This window comes from Falco cherrug, chromosome 4, assembly GCF_023634085.1.
Source record: "Falco cherrug isolate bFalChe1 chromosome 4, bFalChe1.pri, whole genome shotgun sequence".
NCBI classification, from domain to species: domain Eukaryota; kingdom Metazoa; phylum Chordata; class Aves; order Falconiformes; family Falconidae; genus Falco; species Falco cherrug.
In genome coordinates, this window is record NC_073700.1 from 18,735,748 (window position 1) to 18,755,374 (window position 19,627).

At 42.3% G+C, this 19,627-nt stretch overlaps 1 protein-coding gene across 4 annotated transcripts in view; it reads left to right on the forward strand.

Moving 5' to 3' along the window:
* Positions 1 to 19,627, forward strand: part of MITF (melanocyte inducing transcription factor) — a 110,194-nt gene that overhangs the window by 75,780 nt on the left and 14,787 nt on the right. For 2 of the 4 annotated variants that reach the window (XM_055708352.1, XM_055708353.1), the window contains exons 3-5: positions 12,658 to 12,885; positions 14,000 to 14,083; positions 15,459 to 15,554. In XM_055708352.1, the coding sequence (XP_055564327.1) occupies positions 12,658 to 12,885; positions 14,000 to 14,083; positions 15,459 to 15,554 (408 nt within the window). The remainder of the gene's footprint in view (positions 1 to 12,657; positions 12,886 to 13,999; positions 14,084 to 15,458; positions 15,555 to 19,627) is intronic. The other 2 variants (XM_055708354.1, XM_055708356.1) reach the window with 1 other exon arrangement.

Below are 19,627 nucleotides of genomic sequence, written 5' to 3' on the forward strand. Positions count from 1 at the left end.
GTGACTGTGCCTCTTCTGGTGAGTTGTGGGCTTGTGCTTTTTTGAAGTTCAGATGAAACCATTGAAAAGAGTTTTCTGTAAGTTGTTGGGGAAGGTGGAATTTGTCTGGTGCCCTGTAATAAAATCAGATTCCTGTCCTGCAGAAAGAGCCCTAACACCAACCTTGGTAGGACTCCATGTAGTAGGGAATCAAGAGCTTGTAGCCCCTTGCAAGGCTGGAGGTCTTGTATGTGCTCACATGCTGAAAATGCTGGAATAGCATCTTTTCATATAACCTATTTTTTGCAGTCTTTTAAGTTTTTGTGATGAGTACGCTTGTGCAATATCTGTTGAAGCAATGATCCTGACTGCTGGTTTGTTGGTTTTTTTTTAGTATGTTATAATATGAACCAAGCTAGTGACAGCTAATGGTTTTTGTGAAAGACTTCACTGGTTCAGGTGATGGTCCTGCAAGCACCCCATCCTCTGGCCTGATCAAGGGTCATTTATGTGGACAGGAGCTTCTTGTTTCACAGTGTAACTAATTATTTGCCTACCATATGTGAAATAGCATGAGGAGAAGGGTTTTCAACAGCTCATCTCTGGATGGATGTGGAGGAGCAGGTGTGGTGAAGGTTACAAAAATGGCTGAGGGGCTGGATGTTGTTTTTGTAAGTATAAAATAGATCATGACACCATGTCTCTATGTATGTAAGGCCCGAGATCTTAAAGGGCTGAAGTGTTGGCCTCCTTGTTTAATAAATGAGCTGATACTAGTCTTGTTTTTTCTGGGAGCCAAATGATAGGTACTGTCTGACTGTTGTGGGAATAAGATCATGGGGCGCAGAGGTGAGGTCATGCAGCTTAATGGCTATTTGCCTTAAATATGTCTTTGTGTTACAGAAGTACCATGGCAACATTCCTTTAGCTAAGAAATAACTAAAGCACTTAAGTTTCATTGTGGTTTCTGGGTTTAAAATTGGTGTGGAATAAACATGCTTAATTTCTTACTGTTTTTACCTTTAATCTCTTGTGGCTACCATCGTGTCTGCTGTAGTAGCTACTTGGTTAGTGAGACGTCAGGAAATAAAAAGATGTGATGTTGCTTAATGGCAGTGTTGGATGTTAGAACGCTACTCCCTAGGAAGAGCCACCACCGTTCAAAACCAGCCCTGACAGCATTGGCTTTTGGTTTTGATGCTCTATGGCATCAGTTTGGGCCCTTGGGTTAATTCTCCTCCAGAGCAGTGGCTTGCCAACCTGTACAGGGAGTGTACCCACCTTTGCACCTTGCCAAAGTCTCCCCCCTCCTCAAATCTCCGTTCTGGTATTTAGCAGAATGCTTCAGATCAATAGCCAGTTGAGTTTGCATGAAGGTGACTTGGATTATCTTACATTAGCAAACATGATGATCAAGCACTCTGAGGTACTGAAACTGTTTTATTATAACTCGGTAGGTTTTAATACAGTCATAAATAACATCACAGCTCGTTGAGCAGAAGGATAAAAATCAAGGAGTTCGGTGGTAAGCCAGCTTGCATTTCCTTCACTTAAATGAAGTCAGCGATTTATTATTATTTTAGGCTGTGTCTAATGATCATATTAGTAGTGTGAATAAAAAGGATGTATCTAGGCTGCTTTATTCTAGCCTTCCGTATCGGGGCTGACATGAGGTGATGTCTGCTGTAGGCAAAGTGGTGTAAAGCCTGGCTAAGTTTTTCTAATTATTAACTGTGACATGTAGAAGCTCAGGGCACGTTAACAACGTTAAACTGTTTTGAATGAACAAAAATCTTCATTCTCTTGCTAACTTCTCAGGGTGCTGTGTATTTGTTGTAAAGTGGATAGCCTCAGAACGGACATGTTCCAGAAAAAGGGTCCTTTGTGCCGTAGCCAGTGTGTTGCCCAGTAGTTTCTTAAATAAATGGTCCTTTCAAAATTATTTTCACTCTTATTTTTGGACATTTCCTTTAAAAGTTTTGGTGGGAAGGCTTTTCAGTAGATGGACAGGCCAAGCTGTTCCAGCACGCGCTGCATGGCGCTGGTTGGGTTTGGTGTATTTATGTTTTCACATTTGGGCTGTGATTACTACTGGCATGTTCTTGATATGTGCTTTGTAAGTGACCTTGGAAGCAGGCTGCCAGCCTCGCAGTCCCCATGTAATTATGTGAACAATGAGTGTAGCAGTCTTTCACCTAGATCGTTTTAGACAAGTATGCAACAAGTGTAGATGTCTTCAGACAAGTATCTAACGGGATCTAGATGTTGGACTAGATGACCTTTAAAGGTCCCTTCCAACCCAGACTGTTCTGTGGTAGCCTCCTGATGTGCAGTGTGGCTTCAAAGTGGGGAGGTTTTCTCCCTTGAACATAATAATAAAAGAGTTGTATTTGAGTTTACAAATAGCTATTATTTAAAAAAGAGAAGGATAACAACGGTTCTGTTTATGGCTTTTGGGTGTTTGATATATTTTGATCTAGTGCCATCTTTACATCTCTCTCCCTATCTTATGTTTCAATGCTGAATGCCGAAATTTGTAAATAAATACTTCGGTAGCCCACAGGCAATATTCTGAACACCAGCTCTTTCTAACAAGCTAGCATTGTGGATTTGAAAGACTTAAATCAAACTCATTTTTTGCTTAGCCCCTAAGTGCTGAAGATTGTATTCCTTAACATTTGAAGTTATCTTGGCTCAAAACAGTGTCTCATATGCTATAAAACTAAGCAACCTTTCACAACTCCCACAGTGACAAATGAGACCAGTGTTGAGGGTATGGGTTTTTCAAATTTATGAAAGTAACAGGTTGGGCTTTTTCTCTTTCTTCTACCTTTTTTTTTTTTTACACAGTTTGGGCAAAATAGTCTATTTTGGCTTAAGTTTCACCTGTGAGAAGTCAGTGTTGCATGACACACGTTAAGACAAGTCCATGCAGGGGCAAAGTAGATTTTCTGTGTTAAAATCTGCCTTTGGCATAGAGAATTGAGGCTTCTGGAATTGTTTATTGAAGTCTGGACAAGCAAACAACCTGTCCCATTATCTGTGTGGGCAACTCCACGTCTCTAGGAAGCTGGTAATAAGGATTTTTATTTTCAAGTCAGTGTGTGCTGTCTCCTTCTGTTTTAAGCTAGGTTCTGGTTACTTTTTATTCAACATCTTCTATCAAACTGATTTCTGTTTTCTCCTTTGTTCGCTTCCTACAAAAGTTTCCATTATTTTTACCCAGTCCCATTTGCATTCTTCACATTTGAACAAATGAGCAATGATGAGCAACCTGAGCAAAACCAGGTGTGGAGAAGGATGCCTCTTCTCACCTGTGGAAACTGCCTCCTCAGGGCACTGCAGGACTGGAAGGAAAAATACGCCTCGTGCTCCTCCTTTTGTATATCAAAGCACACACTGGTTCAGGTGCGGGCTCTGGAAATATACCCAGAATCTCTAAATCCTTCACACATATGAAAGTTTATGTAGTTTTAGTAGTACTGACCTGCCAGGCTCTGCTGGGGAGAAGGGCTGATGTTCTGTATTGCTTCCCTGCCATGGGAAAGGCGGTAGAGCAGAGTCTTTCAAGACGCCAGTTTTTCCAGCAGGCTTGCAGTGGACCAGAGACCTGGAAGTGAAATAATCTGTCGTGCAGGTCTAGCAGGGGTTACTGAGGGCTGGAACAGTGGCTGGATTAGTAACCCCTGTGAAATGTAACTGATAGTCCTGCTCAGGCTCTAAATATGTGACTGCAAGTCAAAGCTGGCACTGGCCAACACTGTGCTTGGCAACCTTAGGAGGAAGATAAGGTTGGGCAAATACTTTTACTTCTCTAATGTGACCCTCTCAAGCCGACAGTGAACTGTGTTAGTGGTCTGGTAAATCTTGTGTTGGTCTTGCTTGGGCTGTAGGAAGGGTGGATGGTTGTGCATGGGCTATGGGAGGCTTTGCAAGGGGAAGCTGGGAGCAGGGGTGGCTTCAGATGGTCTGTACTGGCTTTGGGCTTTCAGGCAGCTGAAATATCTGTTGTCCTATGACTCTGCTCCCTCTTGAGTTGACGTCTTTACACCAGGTCTTGCACAAGAGACTTTTGGAGGCAAGTTTGTGTCTATCTTTGACAGTTCCTGTAAGGAGGAGTCATTTGTGTCCTACTGTGAGCAATCTCAAACCCTCTAGTGCCTATGAAGGTGCTGCCCAGCTTCCTTAGGAGAGACTGGGATGGCAGAAGTGGACGTAAATATGACGAGCTTGAATTAAGATTTTTACCATGACAGTACCATATTTTAAACTTGCCTGTCAGATGCAGTTGTGTGGCTGGTATTGGTGCCTGTTAGTCATAAAATATTTACACTCTGAAGCACCTGGGGTAGGTGAAATCATAGCAAAAGATTTGTGTCTGACATTTTATGCATTCAATTACTTGTCTGAAAATGTTGCAATGCTTTTTGGTATCCTCCCAGTAACTGTATAAAATAAAAATTTATGGCATGTGTGTTGGGAAGTAAACAGCTGAAATGCTCATTTCCTACCAAAAAATATGCAGGACTTCAAAGGAATGAGTCCTGTCTGAAAGCCACACTTGCGGAACAGTAGCTAGCACGCCCTAACCTGCCAATGACATCAGTTCCTGTCTCCTTAAGCAAATTTGGCTAACCTCTCTTTAACTTCCTTAGATACTGTTGTCATGTGCTTCTATAGCTAAAGTACAGTTTTAAAACACTGATCCACAGAAACTTTGTTCTTTTGGTCTGCTTCATGTCTTTCCCTTGGATAAAAAGTCACGTTACACAGAGGAATTTGTGGTGATGGGCAAAACAACCCCTAGCTGTATAAATGATATTCATTCTGTACAATGTGCCTTTCTTTTTCGTAACTATTTGTGCTTGAAGATGACTGTTGGATCCGCTTAGACTGCAGTCACGATGCCAGATCTTAAATAACTTTCTTGTACCTGCCTTGGTTTTCAAGTTCAGAAGGGGTTTTGGATGGATTCAGTAACCAGGGAGCTTTGTTGTGCGAACTGATGTCACTTCCTTGCGTTTGCTATGTCCTAAGGTGAAATGCTGGCATCAGCTAATCCTGCCTGTCGTTCTCAGTCAGTACAAGTAACACTATCTTCATCTTTTTCCTACTCCTGGGCTTTCTGGTCAGTGTTTTTCCAGCCACTCTTCCTGGGTTATGGGCTGAAAGAAAGGGGAGCAAATATGCGATGGAGAGATGGCAGCTGGAGAAGTTACTGAATAGGCTTAACTGTTACTAAATTCACAGTGGCCCTATGGGGAATGATATATCACAACCTAATCAACTTAATTTTGATTTGATTTTCAAAGGTGGTAGCTGTTTCATCTTGGAAGACTGGAAAGGTTTCAGAAAGCAAGAGGACTGAACTTTTCATGCAGAGCTACTTCGGGCCACTGACATCCTTAGGGGGAAAAATGTGATGCTGTTGCTTAATGTTTGAACACAGTATGTGGGAAAATGGCTTTGAGTTAAACCATTGTCTGGCTGGTTGTTTGAATTGCTCCAAGTTGGGTGGTAGAAAGGTTCTTCCTGGCATTGCAGTGAAACCCACGATCAATATTTTAATGGAATAATTGAGGGTTTTTTTGTGGTCTTTAGGTTTTTCAGACTTAGTGGATGAAGCTATGGTGAATATGACTCTCGGAATCCTGGAACCTGGATTAGAAAATTTCAGCAGAATAAATTACTGTTAATGCAAGAGGCACTAGTTGATTATCTTTTTCATACGTCATTTGCCTCAGTTTTTTTTGGTTGGTGTGTTCCGTTCCCCCCCATCCCCCTAGCCAGAAAGAATAGACATGTATTTGTACTGCTTTCTGGTTTTATTCAATTTATACAACAGTTTCTTGCTGCTCCTGTTGGGTTTTTATCCTTGAAAGTGATGGGTTGAAGCAGTTTTAAAAAGTAGCTTTGAAGCCCTGGGCTGGTGCATTGAACAGGGCTTTCTGCTGCAGGAGACCCAACAGAAGCCTGAAACCCTTGTGAAACACTTCAGTGGATGTGATTTAGTATTGTTTTTGAGTACCATTAATTGTTAAATGACACAGAATTTTAACCTTTCTTAAAAATCCCATGACATTTAGCTGTCTAAGCAACAAAACATTCTATTGAACTGAAAAAACTGACCAAAAAGTATTTTATTTGTAATTATAAACTGTAAGTCCTAAGGCAATTTACTTGAAACAAATGGTCTTTTTAATTTAAAAAAAAAAAAAAAAAAGTGCGGGGAGGGGGGATATCTTCTTTCCCCTTGGTTAGTTGTCCTCTGTAAATCTCTGGCATGTCCCTGTGCTCAAGCCTATCTCTGCCTAAATGAAGCATTAAACAGTTGGGCTTTACTTTCACAGGAAGGTTCAGTGATGCTCTTGGTGAGAAGAATCTCCTTCTGTGTGGCTTGGGCAATGGGAATATGTTCCTTCCCAGCTCGTGGGGGGCCAGAGGAGCGGGACAGCCCAGCACTGCTGGCATCCTAATGGCCTTTTGTCACTTGTGTTGCACCAGCGGCGAACTGGGGGCATCAGCTTTGCAATCACAGGCATGAGGTCTCCACTGCTGAGCTCCGTGTCCTGGGTCTTAGCAATTCCCTTTTTGCTAGGAAACGGGTGCTGTGTCCTCTAAGCCCAGCCGGGAGGAGGAAGGCAGGGGAGGCTGTTCTGGCTGCACAGATGGCTCCTGCCTGAGCGCGGGAGATGCTGAGCACGGTGCTGGCTCTGGGCAGGACCCATGGTGAGTTCCCAGCGCGAGGACAGCCAGGGGCTCTGGGGCAGCAGTGGCCTTTGCCGGAGGGGGTGAGAGATGTGCAGGTGTGATGTCTGCCATGAAAGGAGGAGGAGATGAGACATGGGGAGGACCAAGGGGTGGCGAAAGGCAGTGCTGGGCCTCGGGGCAAAGCAGACATGCGCAGGTGGGGCTCCCTGAGGCAGGATGCCATCGCCGTCCTCAAGGTCCTGCACTGACATCAGGGTTTCAAGTATGGCTAGTTCAAAACTGGCTTTGTTCTTCTCAAATTCATTTAATGTTTTGTTCCTGGTGGTTTTTCTGCTTGGCCTTGTTGCCTTTTCTTCTTGTGAATGTTGTGGGAACATGAGTATGCTAGTAGTAGTCTGGATATCTGCAGAAGTTCTGGTAATGAAATTGCGTGTTAAAATGTTCAGCAGTTACAGGATAAGACCACTAGAGAGTAAAACAATTAGGTGCTTCAGAGTTTTATAACATTGGTATTTTGGGGGAGTGTGGGGGGGGGGAAGAGTGTTGGGGCTTTTTTGTTGTTTCTTTTTATTATGCAGCAGCACCTAAGGCTGGCTGTTCATACCAAACTCTTCTGTGATCACACTGAAATAGATAATATTTTTTGTATTTCTCCCTGGGTGGTAGGAAAAGTTTGAAAGCGGTGGTACTTGGGGATGTGACAAGTAACACATTGTGAGTTTAAGTAGTAACTGAGACGGCAAAACCAATAAGCGGTATTCCACCTTGAAGGGATACTCTTAACACAAGATATGCTGGGTTTGTGCTGGCTGCTTGGAGTTATGCATTTCAAACAGATCAAACTCATGGATGGACAAATTAATAAGTATACAAATAACACAGGACAACTAATTTAGCCTATTTACCTTCATCCAGAAGTGCTGGTGGGTCAAAGCTTGATCCTACAGCAATTGATCAACTTCTAACTACAGCTGGACTCGATGATCTTAAAGGTTTTCCTAAGTGATTCTGTGACTCTGTGAACTTGAAGCTGGAGCATGTAGTAAAGCCGCAGCTAATGACTGATTTTTAGTCTGGTGTAAGTTCCCCGTTATTTTAATCATTAGCCATTAAGTTTCTGGAATACGCTGTGCAAAATGCATTGGCCAAGCCACCAGGCTTCCCTGCCCTGTGCCTGCCCAAGAGTGAACTCTCCAGTATGCTCCTACAACAGGGATTTGGTCCAAGTGTACCCATGGGGAGTGGGGGTGTTGCCCTGTTGCCACGTAGCACTGTTCCAAGTTCTTGCCATCATTAGCAAGTTATTAGTAAATTAGGTCTGAGCAATTCCCAGCAAGACTTGACAGGTGGAGCAAGTATTGGGAGAATTGCTTCGGTTGCCTGTTCGTACAGAGGAACTATTTGAGCTGTATGCTTTGTGGTTAAGCGTGGGGCTACACTTTGTGTTTAAATTCCTGATTCCCTGATCACCTTAACAGGAAACATTTTTAGTTTTTCAAATTGAAGGAAGTATGTGGGTCTACTCAGGAGTCCTGTCACTGCTCTGTAATATAATACAAGGATTTTAAAGAATGTAGTCTGAGGTACACCTAAAGTTCCCGCTGATAGGGTGCGTATGCTTAAAGCTAGTGAAAGCCACTGATGAAACGCTTGCTTTGTTGACGCTAAACCCAAGGGCTGGGAAAAACCTACTCTACGTGTATGAGTTATTACTAGTGTTTCTGTGATGTGAAAGAAAATAGGCAGCTTCTCAGGAATTGTTTTTCCCCTGCTCAGGTACTCGAACTGGATGTAAGCACTGGAATTAGCAGTCAGATGTCAAGATAAATGAAGGTATGAGAAAGCCTTTCCCATGCTTGAGATAACGTTCTCCAGGATACTCCAGAGAGTGAAGGATGAGTGCTGAGTAATCGGCGTGGCTCCATCCAACACTTTTCCAGCCCAGCTCAGCCTTGCAGGGCCTCAGCTGGCTTACATATGGGTGCAGTCAAATTGACTTCTTTATATTGCTTTTCTCAGCGCTTCAGCTCAAGAAAAACCATACTAGCTCAGTGTCAGCATGGCAAGAGCGGATGGAGCTTGAATTGCTGACCTGTGAGGCTTGTAGTGCAGGTGTACCTGATGCAGGGATGGTTCCAACTGTTCATGGAGCCAGCCCATGGAGATTAGTGGAGAAGCTGGCATCGAAAGCTGTTCTAGCATGAAACCAGTTCAGGGCCTCTATTTCTGAGACAGTGTTACTCTGTGTTACCCATGTGAGCAGAACCTCGATAACCAAGCAAACCGAAAATGCACCTGAATAGAAACAGAAAGTACAGCCTTCTTCCAGGTGTTTCTTTGCTGAATCCAGGCTGTAGGCTGCCACTTGGCCATCCTTGATCTGTAGTTCCTTGTAGCCAGATTCTTTGGTTGCTATTGTGTGATAATTTTGACATCTTGTCTTAAATAATTTCCAAAGTTCTGCATATGAAAGATTATTTCTTGCTTGCCAATACCAAAATGCCCCAAAACCCATGTTCTACTTGGTTTAGTGATGTTGCAGCAAAGCCTGGGTGGAGATTTCTGGCAATAGATGGTTGGAGATCCAAAGGATTCAGTTTCAAGTTTTTCCTTTTTTCTTGCATGTCTCTGTTCAGATGCATTTCTTAGGGAGTGTATCCAAACCAATAAATTGTTGTCTTGTGCTTTGTGTCTCATGAATTTGGAAGAACAACAAGAACTATTCTTCATCCCAAAGGCAAGAAGGGGCTGAGGACCAAAATTAGATCTTAATTAAGTCAAAGATTTCATTCATGGTTTTGAATTCAGGATAGTGGAATTTCGATGTAGGGTTTGTTTTGCAGCTCTTTGCTTGTGAGATATTTTGTCAAAAAATAAGATTGCTTTATGGCTTATCTGCAAGCTGAATATGACTGGTGCATCTTGGGACACTTGCCCAAGTGGGCACATTTGAGCTTTCTTAGATGGAGAGCCTGCAGAAAAGGGTGGTCTAGGCCAAAGACAGAGTTAGTCTCAAGAACAACAACAAAAAAACCAAACCAAAACCAAACCAAGAAAACAAAAAAATCATTGAGTAGCAACATAACACAGACTGTTCTAACATAGGATGATACCACTGAATCTGGGGGAAAGTAAGTTCTTGTGAAGTAAGTATGTTTTGCCAACAAATCCTATGTCAGTTAGGCAGTGTGTGTTTCAGAACTTGACATGGAGTGGAGTCAGCTCAGTGTATTAGTATGTTTTATAAGTAATATTTGATGCACAGTTGAGATGTGGGTCTTGGAGTTTTGCTGGTCTCTGTGCTGGGGGTGTGGAGGATGGGTAGCAGATGGGTGTAGAGGAGAGGCTTTGCTCCATCCTTGTCGGCCTGGCGGGGTCTGTGAAAACAGCTGTGGTATCTTGGTGCCCGTGGAGGAAGAAGAACTGTGCAAATTCTGTCAGACAAGTAGGGCTTGTTTTTAAAATAACATATTTGAAGATAAGTGTTACAAAAATAACTCATTTACTGATAACTTTATTTACTCAGAAGATGAAAATTTAAGTGAAAAATAGACTTATCTGTGCAGCATAACTCTTACCACTGGTGATAGGATAACTGATAAAACAGTTTGGGACTGACAAAGCAAGTGCTGTACTTATCACAGCAGACTTCTGTATTGTGTTGTCTTGCGATTTAGTGCAACAAATCAGATTATACTCTCCAGAAACACTCTCTTAAGCGTGCTTCCCTGTGCAGCAGAGACTTTGGGGAAATAATGCAAGTTGAGCAGCTTTTGATTGCCTGTGCTTAAGCGCAGGCTTTTGACAAGGAGTTGGATAGAAAGAAAAAGTAAGTTCTAGAAGGTGTAGGGACTGTATTCGGTACCGTGACTGTGTACAAGCATTGTCAAGCGCTGGCATAAGCTGCCCAGGGATGTGGTGGAGTCACCACCCCTGGAAATGTTTTAAATATGTGGATGCGGTGCCCAGGGACGTGGGTTAGTGACAGGCTTGGCAGTGTTGGGTTAACGGTTGGACTCGGTGATCATAAAAGTCTTTTCCAACCAAAATGATTCCATGGTTCTATGATTCTAAGTGCAGAGAGATGCATTTGGGACATGCTTTAGCTTATTGTTAACCACTCCTGAACTGGAAATCTTCCAGCTGTAGATTGAGACAGAATTAATGAGCTCTGAAGCATCAGGGAGGCTGAGGATGTGGTAGAGCTTTTTCAAGTCCTTTGTGTTAGGCTGCAGGTCCCGAGTGGACCACTGGCTGCATGGGGCAGGGTGGTGGATGGCTGGCCCTGGAGGCTGAGGGTAGGGCTGCATGGCCCTGTGCGCCCCACTGCCAGCGGATATGCGTTAGGCTTGCAGGGCATTTGTTCAGTTATTTCTTACTCAGTACTTAAAAACTTTTAACCTCACTGCTAAAGAAAAATACCATTGTCTATTAGTACGACTGGAACGAAAGATGAATAGCAGATTAGCCTTGAGCGAACTGTCAATCTGACTTTGATAGCCCATCGCTTAAAAGGTCCTTTTATGTTTATGAAAAAGCATGACATCAAAGCCAGGGAAAAAAAAATAATACCAATACTTAGGGCTAAACTTACATAGCTTCCAAGAAGAGCCCCTGTGTGAACTGTTTATTTCTCTGCATGCATGGCTAATTAGCGTAGGTTACTATAAGTCTGAGCAGTGGCATTCAAGTTTCTTCTGCTGTTTTGGGGTAGCTTGTTTATGGTGCTTCTGTACGTGAATCCCTCAAACTGGAGTAGCATAGAGCAAAGGATATTGCTGTCGCTTCTCTTGCAACCTATAAGTAGTATGCTGGAAATGCTTGAGTATAATTATTATCAGGTGAGTTGTTATTGCAGACTTATTTTAAAACCTGTTGCTAAGAAGGCTTACAGTATACAGGAGATCCTTTTCCTCTGGTATCTAGTATACTTTATTTTATTTCTTCCACAACAGTAAGTGAGGGACATATGTGGTCACTTGTAATAGCAAAAGTCACTTCAATGGAACTGTTTTAAAACAAAAAAAACTTCTTGGAGTATTATTATATTTTGGTTTGGTTTCTACCTTCCAATAAAAACATTAACAAAGAAAGGTGACAGAGAGTTTCCAGGATACGGTGAAAAACTTGCATGGGAAAAGAAGTGCCTTTCTTTTGCTTATTTAGGGTGCACAAGAATAATTCGGTATGAGGTTTTTAATATTTTATATATAAAAAAATTCTTAAGTAGTGAAAAGCTTATCCTAAATACAGAAACAGCTGTTACTGAGGACAGTGATTGATCTGAACTGAAACACTTCTTTTCTTGCATCTTATTTGCATAATGTGTTTATAAACAGGCTGTCTTATTTGTATATGATTTAGGCCATAGATCTGAGATATAAATAATACGTAGGCAAAAAAGAAGGTGTATTGCTTTTTTTATTTTTTAACCAGTGCGTTATTTTAAAAATACGAACAACCAGAACCTAAAGAACTAACAACAAACTTTTTGATCTGTTACTTGACATCTGATAAAGGGTAGCAATTCACACTACTTGGTTTTAATTGGTAGCTACTAACAAGTGAAATGACTCCTGCGGTACGACTCGTTTCTCTGTGTTTTAGTGAAAACTAAATGTCGCGTAGCTGAAGGTCTGAACACAGAACTGGCTGTTCTGGAGTGTCTGTGTAAACAGGGAAGCCTGAGCATTGGTATTAAGTGAGAAATCTCATGTTGTAGAAAAATAAGTGGAACATCTTGGTTTACCATTAAAAAGTCAATTATTGAAACGCTAGGTCGTAAACTGGTATCTTGCCTTTGAATGTGAATTAGTGAAGTGCTGTTGATTTCTTCGGAGCTTCACAAGTCTGTATTTTAAGTCAAATGCTTAGCCGGTATATATGTCACAAATGTATAGCTCAAATCGATAGCACGTGTAACGATGTTCTAAAACAATAAAGCACTTTTTAAATTGTGTCATACAGGTGCAGACTCACCTTGAGAATCCAACCAAGTACCACATTCAGCAAGCCCAGCGGCAGCAGGTAAAGCAGTACCTCTCTACCACTCTCGCAAACAAACATGCCAACCAAGCCCTGAGCTTGCCATGTCCAAACCAGCCCGGGGATCATGTCATGCCGCCAGGAACTGGAAGCAGCGCGCCTAACAGCCCAATGGCGATGCTTACCCTTAACTCCAACTGTGAGAAAGAGGTAATACGCTCTCGTGTGCATATTATTCAGTAGATTGGAATTGCAGTCTGCTTTCTGTTTTAATCCCTATTTGCTCGTTAAGACATTTATCTTCTTTTCTGAACTGTTCACTTTGAAAGTGCAACTGCTACCTCTGATTAATATATATTTGCATAGAACATTTTGGCAAAAAAACCCTGTGTCCCTCTAACTTCCTCATTTTTTTTGAACTATTTTAGCTAGTTTATGCTTATTAAAACTACTTCCCCCCTCTTGCTTGATGCATGCAGTGAATAGTTGACCTTTGGAGAATACAAAGCAGTTTTGTAAGCTGTAGCTTTCTGGAATAATGTTATTTATGGCTCATTCGTGTAGAAAAGAGCAAAGAGCATAGCAAAAATAACTGAAAAACACAAAAAGCTTTTTGAGATATTTTAGGTATTTTTACAGTAAAATTTGAGCAAGTCCTTTGCTTAGCTGGAAGGCCAGATTATCCCACCTAATATACCCTAAAATATTATGGAATGCTGTTTCATGATGAACTCAGTGGTGCAAATACAGGATTTCACTAGCCTATGCCTAGAAGTCCTTTGCAACCTCATCTTACTTTTTGCTGGAAAAAACTTAGTTGGTTGTTATATGTGTGATCAGGTGCTGAAGGAAGATGATTTGAAAGATGTTAACAAGTGTAAGAAATCATGTCAGTATTTTTGTAATGTGACAAATGGGAGAGAATTGTAGAGCTCCTCGTGTCCCCTCATCCTCCCCCCTCAAGCCTTTGTGCCAGATTTTTAATACAGATGCACTCTGAGGAAAATGTTATGCAACTTTGAGAAACAGTTATTACAGAACATATTTTGCACATGAAAGAGAAATTACTTGTGCTCTGTAGCCTCAGAAGAAATGAAAATCAAATAGTTTTATCCTTTTGCCTCAGCTGTGCCCGGATCTTTTTTTTTTTTTTCCCCCATAAGATATTTACAGCTTCATTTTGCTGTGTCACCAGGCACATGTGTGCATGACAGTTTCAATCATGCTCTTTTTGGGACTGAGACTGTGCCATGAACTCAGATCCATGCTTTGCTTTTTCTTTTTTTTCCTCCCCCCCTTCTTTTTTTCCTTTTTATTTCTGCAGGGATTTTATAAATTTGAAGAGCAAAGCAGGGTTGAGAGTGAGTGCCCGGCTCTGAACACACACTCACGAGCATCATGCATGCAGGTACTGGATGACACAGGAGTTGGAGCACAGGTCCCTTTTCTAATGAGCATGTTTCTTTGAAGTTATGTTGAAGAATAAACTTGCCCCATAGTGTCTTTAAGAAGTTGAATCTAAGATGCATTTAAGGAACAAAAGAACAACATTGTTTATTAGCATTGATGTCAAACGCAAAATTAGGTATCTGATGAGGGCTAGTGCGTTTCTAGCACTGTAACAGTATAAGCAGAAGACCCTGCTGAGGTCTCACTTCAGGAAATCCTTTCCAATGCAGTTTTCCCAAGACTGCATGTGTGTGTTCTTGTCCTGATAGTTTCCAAGACCACATTTCTATCAGATCACACTTGTATTTAAAAAAATTATGTGAGAAGGCTTTATTCCACCCATGTTAATTCATCCTCAGTAGTCATCTTTTTTTCTTCCCCCCCCCCCCCCCTTTTTTTTTTTTTTAATTTAACCAAGGGGTTTTTATTTCTGGTAACAAAACTTTGGATATGGGCTGTAACTGTTAGTTCCTTCCTTGCCCTCTCTTCCAGTCAGTGTAATTCTGATCACACTTTCTGGAGCTGATACAAAAATCCTGTACACTACTATTTCTACCATCAACATTATGCACTGATTTTGTATATGTCTGTCACTTAAGCTCCATTTTTATAGTGAGCGAAAAGGAAATAGCCAATCTTGCAGGACAGTTTGAAGCACCTGTGTGGGTGCTCAGGAGGGCTCTGTTTCTCCTCACTATGCAGGAGCTCATGGAGGTGCCTCCTGGCCCAGCCCTAGAAAGAAGATGGCTTGCACCACCCAAAATCATCTCCGAGCTGCTCTGGAGTGGTGCTCCCTGGGAGAGGGTGCATGAGGGTTACGAATCCAGTGGATTCTGTTGTTAAGGGCGGGCAGCCTGTCACCCAGCAAGCCGTTGTCCCCTCTCCTTCTCTTTCAGGTGTCGGGGACTTGAGCGTTCCTGTTTGCACGCAGGTTTTGACCCCACAGCTAGAGGAAGAATGTGGCGGGTAGAGAGGCAGTGCCGCACGGGGTTGGGGAGTCATGTCCTTGGCGTAGCTCGTTCTGCAGGAGCAGTCTCGCCCACCGTTCCTGGGAGGAACGGTGTGCCCGTAGGCAGGCAGCGCAGGGTAGCTGCTGGTGGGAGGGGTGGGTTGGACCGTGAAGCCTCAGCCATGTCATGACTGGACTGTCCTGGTTGGATAGCGGGGACCTTGGCCGAGGGGCTGGGTTTGGAGCGTGGCAGAACTGCACAGGCACCTCTGCCCGGGCCGTGCTGCAGGGAGCCGGCACGTGGCTGGAGGGCTTGGTCATGCCTCTGTGTCTTAATGGGACTGATAACTGTGGCGGTTTCCTTTGTCCACCTTTTCTGCTGCAGATGGATGACGTGATTGATGACATTATTAGTCTGGAGTCAAGTTACAATGAAGAAATCCTTGGCTTGATGGACCCAGCCCTGCAAATGGCAAATACGGTACAACAGTCCTTTCCTTCTGGTTTCCCTCTTTAGTATAATTGTCTTTCCTTGAGAGAATGCAAAACTGTAGCACGACTTTTCTTCTGAGCAATTAAGTAGTTATTGTATTGTCCCACAGGGTGTAATTAGTTTTTGTTTGAAGAGCTGAAGGTATACAGTTTTAATGGAAAACATGGATTTAAAAAGGCAAGCTTTAGAATCAGGTTGAGGGAGTACAAAGGACAATTTTGCTTTTCCTATTTCCAAATCGAGTTAGTCGGTGAGGAGATTGTAACAGAGGAGTGAACTGGGCTTACAGCAGTGGCCTTAGACCCATTGATATTAAAGATCACCATGGACATCCTACTTGGATTCGGAAAGCCTAGAAAGATCCTCCAGAACCCCAAGTTCCTCTATCTCATCATGTTCAAGTAAGAAATTGTATGCCATGCTTAAGCATGTGTTAGCATCTCTGTCGGAGATGCTCTAGTTTAACTTTTAGCTCTAACATCTTAGCTTTAGCTTAACCTGATTTCAAGTGGAGAGAAGTCTCTAGCTAGACAACAGCAAAGATGTTAGAAAATTTAGGGGGAGAAAAAATCCCCAAAAAACAACCTCCAAAACAAACAAAAGGGGAAGGAATAAAGAAGCTTAAAAGCTGAATAGGGGGAGCAGACACAGGAAGCCTGTGGCAAAAGACAGGAACAGGGGTGTGAAAGTCAGTGAGCGAGGGGAAGGCGCAGGTTACCTCCGAGTTGCTGTTTCTGTTTGCTGTTTCACATTGCTGCGAGCATTAATGTAATCGTACTTGTGGCATAATCTCATTTTGATCTTTTGTGGCGGGTAGCTCCAGTGAATTTTTTGCCTTAGGCTTAAGTGCTGTTAGATCTGGCTGAGTAGATGTCTGCCAGTGCTGGCGTCTGTTTCTTTTTTATCTAGTGCCAAAATTTACAGCTTACCACATAGCATCAGTTTTGTAGTATAGATTTACGTTTGCTGACAGTAGTTGTCTGATGTCATGTTAACCTAGTCCTACGCTCCCACAGATTCCCACAGCCCTCTTGGAGACGTGGTGCACGCCGCAGGAAGCGGCCCACTAGCATCCCTTTGTAAATAGTGCCCTTTGAGCAGACAGAGAAAGGACTGCAGAGTCCTACCGGAAAGAATGAATTTCTCTTTAACATGGCTTGAAAAGTGCATCTATCCTGGAATTTGACTGGAAAACCCTTGAAAAATACCATTTTTCAGGGTAGTTACTTTTTTTTTTTTAATTGAGGGATAAGTTTCCTCTAGAGCCCTTTCTCTGACTTTCCATTGCATTAGGATCTGTTACGTTAGAAATTAGCACCATTACATTAGAAGGGATTTGGATTTCTCTGTGCTTTTCTTCCTCTCGTTCCACAGGGACCCCAGCAGTGGCTCTTTGCTTGTAGGCAAGGACATAAGGGTACTCTACACTCTTTTGGTGCAAGGAGTCCATGTGGTCAATATTTAGGGTAGTCTGCATTCCTCCTGCTTGCTGCGTTTATAAGCCTTGTAAAGACTGCCTGATCCACATCTGTGAAATTTCAGAAATTGCCCACTTCATGTGGTTAAGTCTGTAAAATAAGGATATAAAACAATAGAATTAAGATGTCTTTACTAATACATTTAAATTGCTGGAGGCGAAAGGCATAGTTCAGTCTCTGAATTAACCTAATACCAGTGTTGAAAAGATGGAAATGAAACCATGTTTTCCAACAACTGGTTGGACGAAAAAAATGAACCTGATGTGGCGGACGCTTTTGGAACAGGATTTAGCTCTTTAAAACACACAACATTTTACTAACAAGGAATTAATATCTGTAGACTGAACTAAGTAGAGGTGGAAGAAATTGAGAAGAAATGGTTTCTAAAGAGACGCAACCTATAAATAGCTGTGCTGAGATTTTGACAAAGGCTGTTATTGTTCCATAACCAACAAAGAACAAAAGGACTGGTTTGTTACATTTGGTACTAGTACTTATTTGTTAAGCAAAATCGGAGATTTCTGTGTAGAGCGAGCTAAGGGAAGTTTCCAAGTACCTCTTGAATGAACAGGTTTTGTTGCAATCAACTGCTTATGGAAGTGTTTGTAAACTTCGGTATTTGGTTACAAGTTAACAGGCTTTGCTTCTGTGGTGAAAGGTATCACAAAATAGTCACTGGTTTGCCCACAGGGTTTTCTGTGTAGATAGGACCTAGGAATTGAATTGCTAGGTGCTGTGCAAAGTACTCTTGTATGATGAGTTGAGATGACAACTAATTCATCCAACTAATCAATTCTAGCAAGAATCTGATGTGGAAAGTTGTGTGGGCATGTGTAGCTCTGCTTCTGAATGTGACTTCCCTGTGGACGTTAAAACTCCAGAAGTGGAAAGGAGTCTTAGTTCAGGGACTGTTGCTGAGCGTGGGCTTGTAGGTAAGGGAACAGCACAGTCCGCTGTAGGCTGCATGAGCTGTGCAACGAACTCATTCCAGTGTGCACCGATTCCTTAGAAACAGCCTTGCTGATCACACGGCTGGTGTCTCAGTGACTTTTATACCAAGGCCCGATGACCTGAATGTGGGGGCTTGTTTTGTTGGAGTAGTGGAGGAGAAAGGAAAGTCTCAGCGTACATTTCAGGGGAGTCTGTGACGAATCTGGGGTAATAATTACCATGTTTGAAATGTCTGTTATATAAAAGCAGCTATTTAAAAAAAAAAAAAAAAAGATCCAAAGTGATAGGAAGGCTGAAATTTGTTTTACTTGGGATGCTTGTGTACCTTGTGAAACCTAGAAAAATGAAATCTCACAAGTGACAACATTTGTACCATACTCTTTCAAGGTAGATAACAAGCTAAGCCTGGCATAAGCCACTCTACCTTTGTTTACATCCTTTACTTTGTTACAGTGATGCTGTATTTAAATTTCTTCTTAGCCAGGAGTGGCTAGGAAAACTTTAAGGAAAGCATATTTAGATTGGAAACGTAGTAGAGTTTGAAAAAGACAGGGAAGGAGCATCCTTAGCACCAGGAAATTCTGTCTTTCTCAAATTTGAGACTCGATCTTCCCAATGAAATGGTCGTGGGAGCTTTGAACGTTTTCCCTTCTCTTTTTATTTGGGGAAAGGGATCTATTAACTATCTTAATAGATAAGATTTGAAATGTTTGCCAAAAAAATGTTTAATTTTCTTCCAATAGGAAGAATAAATGCCTAGCTGTTGATGCGTTGTTCACACTATAAGCCCCTTCTGTGTTTTTTTGTGTTTTGTTTTGGCTTGGTTCCCGCCCCCCCCCCCCCCCCCCCCCCCCATTTCAGCCTTTGTGGCTGCTTTTCTGTGCTCACAGTTTTACTGACTCGTCCATCTGAAATCAGTGCCCTCAGCATAGGGGTCCTCTCCCCTTTCTGGTTCCCTAAACTCTGCACTAATGATGATGATTGGTCTTGCCTTACAAGTCCACTGATTTTATTCCTCTGGGACTTGGAATATAATCGTAAACAGAGGATGTGCCTCAGTTTTAACTTTTGTTTAATTGTGGGTATTTTAGCCATGTGAGACGAGCACGCACTTTACTTTTTTCATTTGAAAGGAATTGGCTAAAGTTAGTCCCAAAGTTGTGACTTGCAGCTGTCCTGGAGAAGAGGCCTCTCAGGGGCTCATACTGAGTATGGACCATGCATGTAGTCATGCTCGTAGTAAAAAGTTAAAACTGAAGCTTTAACCTGTGGAGTTCAACTTGCTGGGAAGAGTAGTCAAAGAAATCTGTCAGTCTCTTTGCTTATGGATCACTGATTTAACACTGAGACTGTTGGCATCTACCTCTAATGTAAATTTCCTTGATGAACATGCAAACCTGCAATATCTAGCAGCTGTGCAAATTTCTCCCTTCATCTTCCTTCATTTAGCTAATGCTACATCAGCACTGCTTGTACTCCTGTGGTTGCAAACAGCTCATGGTTGGGTTCCTCTCGTGCTTGCAGCTGCTGCAAGACTGCAGTGTGCATGTCCAGCAGCTGCTGCCCATGTTACTGCCCCCTTCTGCGGTGGTTGCTCACACGGGTCCTGTGTACTTCTGGAAATCTGGCACA